The 12651-nt window shown below is 45.8% G+C and overlaps 1 protein-coding gene across 3 annotated transcripts in view; it reads right to left on the bottom strand.

Annotated features, from left to right (window-relative positions):
- The window catches only part of MGA (MAX dimerization protein MGA), an 872134-nt gene that overhangs the window by 354881 nt on the left and 504602 nt on the right, over positions 1-12651 (bottom strand). For all 3 annotated transcript variants that reach the window (XM_069638800.1, XM_069638798.1, XM_069638799.1), the window contains exon 18: positions 9001-9128. In XM_069638800.1, coding sequence (XP_069494901.1) covers positions 9001-9128 — 128 coding nt within the window. The remainder of the gene's footprint in view (positions 1-9000; positions 9129-12651) is intronic.

Below are 12651 nucleotides of genomic sequence, written 5' to 3'. Positions count from 1 at the left end.
GTGAATTCGGCCCGTTCCCGTCGACGCAGAAAAGGGGACTGAGGAGTGGTGCTGGTGGGCTGAGTCAGGCGAGCACATGCTCCCAGGGCTGTGCCGCCGCACGCCTCTAAATTTAAAGGGGAAGAAGATTTTTCTAGTGAAAAAGGTTCCGTCTCCCGTCCCTCGCAATGGACGCCCATACAGTATGGAGGAAAGGGGACGGGACATAAGAGTAAGACAGTTCAGAAAGGAAACAAACCGATTTTTGTTTTACCGAGGATTCCCAGCCTGACAGGGAATATTCATGAGAATCCATGCCAGACCCCATGCTGGAGAACTGCATTTCTCCTCTAAACAAATCAATGTCCTTTGGATCATACTGCAACCATCAAATGACAGTTGTCTCCCTAAGTTCCCTTAACATGGCTTGAACATCCTGCAGCATCCGTGCCATGTGAAGCTCTTGACGAGCCACAGGAGGAATTCGAGGACACTTGTGATGGAATTCCAAGGTGTGCCGCTGACGGAGAACGTCCAGCACCCATTTGTCCGTGGTGATGGTCTTCCACTTGCTTACAAAATTTGCTAGTTGGCCCGCACTTGAGCACCCCAGTGAGAGGCCCAGGTCCACGGTCGGTACAGGCGTACTTGGGCATCCACGTCCTGGCCTGCTGGCAACGATGCTGCCCTCCGCTGCTATAGGTCTGCGAGCGGCCTCTGTAGGACTCCTGAGTCGGGGAACAGGAGGGTTGATGATAGGGTGTGTTATACCTCTTAGAGGATATGCTGGATTTCCCACTCGAGGAATGAAAGGACGAAGACCTTCGCTGTTGCAATGTTCCCAGCGAGCGTGACCTATGCCTTGACCTGGACGGGCTCCTCAGTGGTCTTGAGGGACTGCAGGCCGGAGCCGGGGCAGGTGTAGCCGGCAGTCTTTGCTGTATCTCTGATACCAGCATGTGCAGTGTTATAGAGGTGTCCAACTACATGTCCCTGGGAGCCGGCTGAGGAGTAGGGGGAACAGTCAGCAATGGCACTGCACTGACACGCCTTCTTAGGCTAGATGGAGGTCTGGGTTCATCCCGTGGAGATCCCTCTATGGACACAGTTAGGGAGAATTCTCAGAAATGTGCCAATTCCCTCCACCTTAGAGACACCCAGCAACTTTGCTGCATTTTGAGGACTTGATTTTTTTTTTAACCTGGAGAGAGTGAGACCCTTTTGTGTTTCTTTTGGTTATGTAGCCTGAAACTCAACAGGCATCATCTTTACATTGTGTCACACAGCACCTTCAGTGCAGTGGCACAGGGAAGTCTTTCAGATTTCCCAAAGGTCTAAATACCTTCTATGGGATAAACTACTGTTTCCCCAGAGCAGTAAAGTGAAATTGACTTTACTTACATTTCTAACTTTCTAGACCAAGCACACACCATCTTACAATAGGGTGCTGGACAAGTTACCTGGTATCCCCTTTTGTCTAACTTCTCATGTAACATTTTTATGTTACCCTTTCCTCACTGAATGGCTGGTGGCAGTGGTTTTGTTTTAACTACAGTGATGTGCATTTACTGTGGGCTGCGTTCGCAGCTGCAATGAAGCACCCAAGGGTGCCATTTTTGTCAAAATGGCCCCGGTCTTTTTTTTTTTTTCGCCATTTCTTTGTGGAAAGGTCCTTCTTGAGATTTACTCTGTGCGCCAAACCAGGTTTGGTCCGTTTGTTCGCTTTTGGCGGGATTCACAAGTGAAACCCGCCTCTGGCTCCAGGGTGTCTGGGGTGGGCAGGAAGTGAAGGAGGTGCCTGAAACTACCTGTGCCTAGTCTCCTAGGAGACCCAAATGCACTCTTTGGTGATTAGCAGGCGACTTCCCGGCAAGGACAGCCACCCTGCTGGGTGACTAACAGCTAGGCTGGAATGAATGGGAGAGAACTGAATAACAGGTTCGGCTTTTGGCTTGGAAAGCAGAGTCGACCACTGGACGAAGGAACCGAAGAAGAACTTGAAGAGTATGCCTGCTGCAACTCCTGGACCGTTGGTTTGCCCGGTGAAGCCCTGCTGCTGTGCTGAAACTCCAAATTCCGATCGACAGAGTAGCCCCTGCAAGAACGACTTCTGCCCTTGAGTTGGTGGGACCAATCAACTCCAAAGTAAGCCACCTGAACATCCTTCTCGGAGCTGTTTGCTTTTCCACAGAGTTGCTGCTGGAAACCGAATAGCCAGGGAGAGGAACACCAGATTGTGTGCGTTGCTTTTAAGTTGGCCAAGAGCTCCAAGAAGATCCTCCAGACTCGCAGGAAGCAGGACTGACCGAGCCTGAGCCCCCTCAACAGAGCGCAGGACCCCAGAAGAAAAAAAAGTCCATCTTGAAAGCCAGGAACCACGGTGTTGCTATTTGCGGTAGTTGCGGGGAGCTGAAACACTGAAGTGCCACTTGTTGGAAAGATTGCTGGTTGCGAGCGGTGACCGTCCCATTGCAGTGCAGGAATCCCCAGATGTCCTCCCTCTTGGCCCCACAACTGAGGCTCAGGAACAGAGAGATCGGCAGAGCTGCACAGGAACAGAAGTGAAGTGATCTGCTGCACTTTCTTCAATACAAAGGTACTGTAAAGTCTGAGAGAACTTACCTCTTATTGTAGAGTTTCTTGCATCTTCTACTACTCACAAGTCTAATCAGCTTGTGGCCCCACATTTGATTCTTCTTTCCTTCAAAGACTTCTAAAACATTGTGCGAAGACTTTTCTACTCACCTACCAGAGGTGCTTCATCCTATATATGATTTTCTCCCATTTACTTTAGCCTTGCCTGTTCTACTGAATGACTCTGATTAGGGGATCCAAAGGTATTTGCCTGCTTAAGAGTACTTGTGGTCTCTTGTTCTAATAACATTTTTCCTTTTACCAACTTCTGACAGTATTCTAAATGCAAACAGTAAGATAGTAATGTCCCCAGCACCCTAGCTATTGCAGTCTCCTGAGGGAGTAGGTTGTGTCTGTGGGCCATCCCAAAAGTGTCTTCACTGATTTTAGAATATTGAGTGTGGGTTTTGAAGTGTATTTGAGTGTTACTTTTATGTTGCTCCCTTCTGAAGAAGGCTTGCTCTAACTGACTGATATATAAATTAATTATTGTTTATTCAAGAAACCTTGTGTGTAAGTGTTTATTTGAATACTTGTCACTGTGACTCTCTCTGTAACTCTCCTACAGCTCACACTGACCCCTCTTGAGATAAGCGTAGCTGCTCAACACGCTACCAAACTGTGTAGTACAAGTTTATACCAAAGGTTGGGTTTCCCATTACCTGTAGTCACAGTTGTTGGTGGGCTTGCCGCCATTGTGACCGTAGAGACCACCTTTGTGTCTCCAGGCCCCCTTTTAACGAAGTCGTAATGGTCGAAGTGGATGCCGCAGCTTTCGTCGAGTGGATCATGACTGTTCACAAGGTCATGGTCTTTGACAAAGTGGATGTTTTTGATGTCAAAGCGGTCGTCGACAAAGTCCTTGTCTTAGCCGCCGATGATATTGTCGACGGGGCACAGAAGAGCCACCCGAGGACCTCTCCTTTGCAGTCTTACCCAGAGAAAGACAAAGCTTCGTAGAGGTCAAAGACTTCCTCTAGGAGGGAGTGCCCTTCACTGGCAGGCTCGCCATGGATGTAGACAGCAACGGTGATCGTGTCCTTCCCGAACTGGGACCCGCAGTTGAGGTGAGCCCATTGGGATACACAGCGTGGAGCTTCGCCTTCTTTTGGACCCCCGTGGACGAGGTGTCCTCAAATGACCTCAACCTGTTCTCAGAGGGAGTTCGCTCATTGGACTTGCAGGTCCTGGATGAGGCCTGACCGTGCACGGAGGCAGCGTGAGGCCTTCCCCAACTTGAGCCACGCTGCCAACCTGCTGTACTGGTCCTTTTTCGTCTTCTTTGAAAATCCCCATCGCATCTCACATCTGTTCTCATCGTGGTCTGGATGCAGGAAATACAAACATTTATGATGCGTATCTTCCACATGCACATTTTTCAGTCCACATTTCGTGCATAATTTGAAGAGGCTCCTCTTCTCTTCAGACATGTTGGAGTAGGCCCAAGCCTGGGCCTATCGAAACTTCAAAGAGAAGATCAGTGATGAAAGATGATCATCGCCGGCTGCAAGTAGCCGACCTGCAGGTGAACGATGGTAGAAAATTGGTTAAAAAAAACACTATTTTAATTGAAAAAACATTATCAAAAAGGGTTGAAGAGCAAGAAGAGAGGACTCCCAACAATGAAACGTGCAGTCAAAATCTGAAGATGGCCACCAGGGGTGGAGATTAGGGAGACGACGGTCATTGGATGGGGGGAAGTATCAACCAAAAGACAGTGATTGGTTTAGAGGAGAAAGGCAGTTTTTAGGCTAAAGAGAGACTGCTTTTCTTTTTACTGAGGATTCCCAGCCTGACGACTGGGACTATTCATGAGCATGCAAATCCATGCCAGATCGCATGCTGGAGAAATAAATGTACGGGAAGAGGAAGGAACGAGGAAATTAACATACAAAAATAAATGTTAGTTGAAAACTTTGTAATGTTATGGAAAAAAAATCATTGTAAATTGTAAGCACTGTCATGTTAAAAATCAAATCTATAAAAGATATTTTAAGAAAACTGAAGTACAATCATCACAGGAGAGAAGAGCCGACTAAAACATATGGCAAAGGATACTGTGAGGGAGACAGTCATTACTGCACCTCTAGGGAAGGGACTTGGTCACCTTTTCTTTAAGGACTTTCTTACTCCACGTTTACCCCAGGTGAGGCTATATATGACACATCAACAAGGATGTAAAGTCTGTAAAGATGTGGCCCTGACCCTTTGGCGACTTGGGGAGGTTATGCTAGGCAGAATTGCATGCAGTACCCTCTGGGACCACCACATACAATTAGGACTACAGGTGTAAGCAAAAACCAACCTTCGGTATAAGTCTGTACTACACAGTTTGTGGTAGCGAGCTCAGCAGCCAGGCTCATCTCAAGAGGGAATGTGAGCAGTACAAAGATGTTACACAGAGGTATTACAATCACAGTGGTTCAAGTAGACACTTACACTCAAATGTATTACCCAATCATTTAGAAAACATTCACTAGAAGGAGGCAACTTAATACTATACACAAACCCACTTCAATACCAAACCAATACGTTTCTGAACAAATTAGGCTCCCCTGAAATAGGAGTAAAACGGCATTTTAGTTACTTTCAATGGGAGGAAAAAGGCACAAGTTAGCAGAATAGAACACACATAATTTCTTAGGCAGTGGAAATGGTTTTAGTTCACCAAAGGACTCGATTCAGTTCAATAGGCCTAGGCCAACGTCAATGGACTAGTGTCTTGGATAGGAAAGAGCAGTTCTTGAAGAAAACAGTAAAGTCTTTGCCAACGTTCTCAGAAGTAGTTTGTACGAAAAAAAAGAATCATATGTTGGGTCACAAGCAGATTAGGCCTGCAAGTTGGGAAAGTTCTGCAAACTTTCACTGCAAGAGTAAGTTCTCTCAATCGGGTTGGCACAGTACCTTAATATGAAGAACAAGATACAGCAGAAGACTTTGGTTCTTGGCAGTTCCTGCAGATCTCACTGTTTCTGAGCCTCAGTCGTGGGGACCATAGGGATGACGCCGGGGGACTCCTGCACTGCACGGGATCGTCGAAAAAACGCGGACAAAATTGAATCACTTCAGTTCGAGAAGCTGTAATGCAAGCACACAAACTGGTGTCCTTCTCCCTGGTTAATCCTAACCAGCTCTGAGAATGGTATCCAGGTGGCTTACGAGTTGATTGGTCCCACCAACTCAAAGGAACAAGTTGTCCTTGAAGGGGCTTCTGTCGAGATGAACTTCGCAATTCGAACCTGCAGCAGGGCTTCACCGTGCAAACCAATGGTCCAGGAGTTGCAGCAGCCGCCCTCTTCCAGTTCTTCTTCGGTTCTTTCGTTCCAGTGGTCGACTCTGCTTTCCAGTCCAAGAGACTCGCCTTTTAAACAGTTTTCTCCTTTTCATTCCAGCTTAGCTGCCACTCACCCAGCAGGGTGGCTGTCCTTGCCGGACAGTCAGCCAGCTAATCACGCCAGAGTGCATTTGTGTCTCCTAGGAGACAAAGCACAGGGAGTTGCGGGCAACTCCCTAACTTCCTGCCCACCCCAGACACTCAGGCGCCAGAGGCAATCTTCAACACTGAAGCCTGCCAAAAGTCACAGAAACAAAGGGACCAAACCTGGTTTGGCGCGCAGAGACAAACACTAGAAAGACCTTTCCAAAAAGAAATGGCGAAACAAGAAGACCGGGACTTGTTTAAACAAATGGGCTTAAGACGCCATCTTGAAAAACATGGCTCCCGCGATTTTAAGCTAACAGTGTTCGCGGGAAAAATCATGGTAGTTTGTTCTAAAACCACTGCCACCACCCATTTCGATAGAAAAGGGTAGCATTTGACTGCTACATGAGTTTCTAGACACAGGGGATACTAGGTAACCCCTCCAGCACTCTATATGAGATAGTTTGTGCTGGGTCAAGGAATTTAAAAAGACTAGTAAAGTCAATTTAACCTTACATTCTCTGTGACACAGTAGTTTATTCCAGAGAAGGTAGTTAAATCTTTGGGAAGTGTAAAAAGACATCCCTGTGTCACTGCACTGAGGGTGCTGTGTAACACACATGAAAATATGCATATGGAGTTATCTTAAAACTCCACAATCAAAGAACACGAGTAAAATACACATCAAAATACATGAAAGAGTGGGAAAATAGGCTCACACTCTTTCCAGGTTAAAAAAACCAAGTCCTCAAAATCCAGCAAAGTTGCTGGGGATCTCTAAGGTGAAGGGAATTAGCACATGTATGAGAATTCTCCCTAAGAGGTTACACCTAATACCATGATCTAGTTCAGTGTGGCTAGTGTCAAACTACTTTGTTTTTAAGTGCATGCATGTTTGAGGGCAGACGTTTGGGGGACAGGTTGCAACCCTTCTGCTTTCAATAAAGTCTTTAAACAAAAACATGGCAAACTTGTGTCCTGGTTTCATTCGTGACTCTTCACAGTACTGACTGGAAGGATCATTATGATTAGCACCTTGTTGGGGAAAGTTTTGCACAACCCTCTGGTGAGGACTGTGTAATCATCTAACCTAATGGTGGAGCAGTGTGTCACCCAAAAGGAAAGACCAGTCTCTCCAATGTTCGCTGTAGCTGGGCAGTCCGGCTTAACTTTGAAAGGTTGGCAGGGAGGAACAATTAGTCACAAGAAAAACTAAACAAGAACTGCCCACACTGGTATACTGTACTAAAATACACTTATTATAAAGTCACATATAAAATATTTATGATGGGAGAAAATCCTTGGGCTACTGTGGTGAATCCTGCAGAGTCCTCACAGAATCCCTGCCTAAGGTCTCCTCCCGGGGGGCCAGGGAAACGTAGGCGCTTTCTCATCCTAACACTTGGTGTGGTGTTAGCCAGGTGGATCACCTGTGAGAAGGCCCCCAAGGGAGGGCTCCGCAAGGAGACACACAGTATTCATCCTCTTTCGAGGGTGACACTTCCAGAGTGCCAGAATACTTGATGGTATGCTGTCAAAGTCCCCTTTCTAAAAACACCAAACATTTTAAGGAAAATCCTTGTTGTCAATCCAGAAATTGAATATATCAGGATCAGACCTTCAATACAACTGATATATATGATCCCCCCTTTTATGAACTCTGAAATTAAGAATCAAACAATTACTTTAAGGCCCTTTTCTATAAACACATTCCATAAACAAAGTGAGTTTGATAAGGTTGAAACTAGGATCTTTAAAAGAAGTCCAAACATTAGGGACTTCAAGTCAGATAATACCCTAGGTACTGGGACGAGGAAAAGGGGTTTGGAGACACAGAACTGCAATGTGGAAGTGGGGTGGCCTGCCGAGGGCCAGAAACTAGTCTAAACCAGTTCAAACTACTATGGATGCTACCATATTGGGCAAACAAAGAGCCCATGTGGCAAAATGGCCATTTTAAGGCCTGGCTCGTGGTTACCCTGAACAAAGGAAGCTCCCTAAACAAAATGGCAGAGAGTAGGACTAAAAACAAAACATTAGTACCACATTGGCGAACATAAAGGAACAATGGCTACTAATGCAGTAATTAGGCTTGTACCCCTAGTGAAGCCAAAACTAAATATGAGCCGGCACCATCCTATGCCCTAAAACCAATGTAGGGTGACAAAATACCCCTAGGGCAGAGAAACGGGGTGCCTAAGAGGCACCCATGGGACTAGGCACCTTATGGGCTACCCAATACCATATACCTCAAGTATAGAAAAAAGGGATGTTGTGGCAGGGGCGACTTCAGCAGAAGTCCCTCCGACCACCAAAATAAATTAAAAACCTCAAAGAATATAGGGATGGGGGGAGTAAAAAGAGTAGAGGTCCCATAAAAGGAGACTGCAGAACCCCAAAAATTGAATTCTGCCCTAACACACAAATCAAGTAATGCCCTAGTCAATGTCTACATTTTTCTCCAGTTGGGAGGAGAAGTTGTTACACTCCACACCAACGACTCAATTGCCTAGTGTGTGAATCTAAAACAGAAAGACGAACCGCAAAATGTATATTTCTATAGCTTGTCGAGACATCTTTACATAGAAGACTAGTGCGTCACATTCACAATTGTAGACATGGGCAACCATTTCTTTCATTAAACTGAATTAGAAAAAAATACTTCGATTACGATGTAGGTGCTCCGTGATCTATGTGACCTAATGGAATTAACCATTCCTTTTTACAAAAAACACCCATCCTTTCAGAATATTTATGCCATTTCAATAACATTTGGTAAAGTGTTTTGTTCATGAACATGGTTCTACTTGAGGGTAAACTGGGGGCTGCATGCACCCAAACAGAGCATGAACCATAGCCGACCGGATATAATGAATAATCACTTGCACCTTTCACCCCATATTGTTTATCAAGGTTGTTTTTTCACTATTTTAGAGCTTTGCACACAGTATGAAACAGATTCTTACCGATGCTTGAAAGTGCTGATATGAGTAGCTGTTGCCTTGAGACGTGCAATATTAATTTTATCAGAAAGTTCCTCCACTGTTTCAATGTCCACCTGTTCCTCATCATCCTTACTGATTAACTGTTCATCCTGAAGCAAAAATAGAAACCACAAAAATATATCAGAAGAGGTCATGAAACTTCACATCGTTAATTAAGTCTGGAGACAACAAAGTGATTAAAGTTTTATATTGATTTTATATTTATTATAGTTTTAGATAAAGCACGAATATGGGACTAACACAGAATAAAATGTAAAAAATAGGAAGCAATGTATATTATTTAGCAAGTATTCCAGCAATCGCCCTAAAAATTGACAGCTACTGTGAATCTGTCTCTACTTGTGTAGCTACACAATTGTGCCGTGTGAAGGAAGACAGAGGTTAGCCAAACCCAGTCAGGGTGAAGTAGCAGACCTGCAAGGCTTAGCCTCAGTAAGGGTGTGAAAAGTGCTCTAAGGATACGATGAGTACACAAAGAGCAACACCATGTATCCAAGTTGGACAGCAAGTATGGGATACATTACTCACCGTAATCGTATTTCTGATGCATGTATCTGCTTAGATTCACATGCTGTGCATAGGCTGATATCTAGTGGAAGCTGCATAGTATTACAGTTGTTATTTTGGAAACTCGAAAAGGGATGTCAAATAGGGCGTACCAGTAATACTATCCCTAGTGTGACGCCCCCTCAACCCATGATCTCTCACACGTGTAGGTCCCTAATATTGTTTTTTTCCACCATACTAGTCGGACGCATGTGTGGGGAGTTCCTTTCGGCATAAAGCCTTATCTATATTTCAATTACCGCTAGAACTCTTCCTATCCTTTGTTCACTGGACTCCGAATAACGATGCCGATTAGCCTTCAGTTTACACACTAGGCAGATCAGAGGTAAATATTGTCAAACCCTTACAAAATATGAGATACATTACTCACCGTAATCATATTACTGATGCTTGTAGCTGCTTAGATTCACATGCTGTGCACAGGCCGACATCTAGTGGAAGTTGCGGAGTATAACAGTTTGTTTTTCGAAACTCGAAAATGGGCGTCGACACAGGGCGTGCCAGTAATACTATCCCTAGTGTGACGTCCACTGTACCCATGATCCCTCACGCGTCTAGGACCCTCAGATTGTGTTTTTCTTTGTGACATGAGGTAGCATGAGGAGTAGCGCGAGTACAGATAATCCAAGCAGATAGATAGAAGATAAGACTACAAGCATCCATGCTCCTTCTCTCAGAGGGGAGGAAGGGTGGGTCGCATGTGAATCTAAGCAGATACATTACTCACCGTAATCATATTTCTGATGCTTGTATCTCTTCTGAGGCTTGTGGAATCTGCTTAGATCACATGCTGTGCATAGATTAGCGAGCAGTGTTAGAATAAGGAGGTGGGATATGAGGAGGCTCATGAGCAAATAAATGTCTTAGAACCCCGCTTGTCCCACTTGAGTATCTGTCTTGGAATGGGTGTCAATGCAGTAGTGCTGAGTAAAAGTGTGAATAGAGCTCCAAGTAGCTGCTTTGCAAATGGTGTCTAGGGGACATTTGCAATGAAAGCCAGAGAGGCCCTGATGCCTCTTGTATGGGCTCTTGGCGTGAAATGCAGAGTTTTCTCAGAAAGGGAGTAACACAGCTGGATACAGTTAACAATCCACTTAGAGATGGCACTTTTAGAGACGCGATCCCCCTCTCTGCCTGTAGCTACGGAGACAAACAGCTGGTCTGTTTTCCTTAGCGGTCTGGTCTTGTTTACATAGTAGAGGACCACCCTACGCACATCTAGGGTGTGTAGTTTCACCTCAGCCGAGCTTTGTGGGTTTTGGAAGAAAGCCGGAAGCTCGATGGACTGGTTCACGTGGAATTTGGAAATAAACTTAGGTGAGAACCTAGGGTGTGTACGCAAAACCAGTTTATCCTTGTGGACTGCAAAGAAAGGATCCTGCACTGACTGACAGAGCCTGACTATCACTAAGCCTTCTTATGGATGTAATAGCTACTAGGAAGGCTGTCTTCTAAGTCTGGTGTTTGAGACTGCTTTTATGCATGGGTTCGAATGGGGGGCCCATGAGTTTAGACAGCACCACATTAAGGTCCCACCCTGGTGGTGGGTTTGAAATAGGAGGGTGAAGTCTCTTTACTCCTTCCATGAAGGCTTTAACCACTGGAACTTTCCACCACAACACCTTGTTATGGGAGGTGGTGTATGCTGACAGAGCTGCCAGATGCACCTTCAGTGAGTTAAAAACCAGTCCTGCATCCAGCAGGTGGAGCATGTATGTAACAATAGTTGAAGGAGTGCAATCAACTGGGTTGATTTGTCTATTCTGGCACCAGATAACGAATCTCTTCCACTTGTCAAAAGTAGCAGTGCCTCGTGTTAGGCTTCCTAGATTCTTTTAGGATGTCCATACATCTTTGAGGTAAATTGAGATGTCCAAACTCTATGACCTCAGGAGCCATGCTGCTAGGTTCATTGAGTTGGGTAGAGGATGTACTGTTTGACCTTGATGCTGGGACAGTAGGTTGTACCAGCCAGGGAGTTTGATGGGTTCGCACATCGCTAGTCTGCGTAAGTGTGGGAACCACGGTTGTCTCGCCCACATGGGAGCAACTAGGACGAGCGTCATCGATTCCCTGTTCATCTTGTTCACCACCTTCCTGATGAGGAGTTGGTGGAAAAGCGTATGCAAACATTCCTGACCAGTTCATCCACAGGGCGTTCCCCTGGGAGCCTGGTTGTGGGAATCTGGACGCAAATCTTGGGCATTGTCTGTTTTCGCTTGTGACGAATAGGTCTATGGTGGGGGAACCCCACTGAGAGAAGAGATCTTCTACGATTTCTCTGTGTAGACACCATTCGTGCTCCTCTGGGAGGGGATCTCTGCTTAGTGCATCTGCTAGAGAATTGAGATCCCCTGGAATATGTTGCGATGTGTAGGGGAGGAGTGGTCCAAAAGACCCCCCCTTGCCTGCACCTCCACCCCAGGTGAGGGCCATGGCTCATCGGGCGTCCCCTCCTTACCACCAGGGCCCAGGTGGTGGATGGCTCACCTGCTGTAGACATTGCCCGCACGTATTGAATTTAGTTAGGCCTCAGAAACCATTTTCGCAACTAAAGATGGTGTGAGCTCAGCGCACTGTAGCGCGGCCCCCACCTTCGGGAAGTTTGTTATCCCTGTGGTCGCGGCACCCTGGCAGATCCGCTGCGAGCCCGTTCCCACGAACAAGACGGACATGAGCTAGCGTAATACACTAATATTGTAACAGTTCACCTTCCGCAGTGTATCATCGGTCCCAGCATGACCCGGCCAGCAGGCCTGGGCAATGAAAATAACAGTAAAATGGTCCTCAGATGGCAGAAAGTCTCTACATATTAGTGCCAAGACCACTTGCAAAGTATGCTTTTCTCCACAAAATCTTATATTACAAAAGCCCGTAAAATGTATGAACATAAGAAAACATGCTTCCATGATATAAGCAATGGCGAGCCCACATCACTGCAGTTGGGTGCTAATAACAAAGGAGCGTTCCAGGGATCTATTTGTTACGTGTATCACTGGGAAACCTACACTCCATGGTTTTGCGCCATAACCAAACTAATGCTGC

Source organism: Ambystoma mexicanum, chromosome 14, assembly GCF_040938575.1.
Source record: "Ambystoma mexicanum isolate Mex_15411 chromosome 14, UKY_AmexF1_1, whole genome shotgun sequence".
Lineage (NCBI taxonomy): Eukaryota > Metazoa > Chordata > Amphibia > Caudata > Ambystomatidae > Ambystoma > Ambystoma mexicanum.
This window is presented reverse-complemented; position numbering and strand designations above follow the sequence as displayed.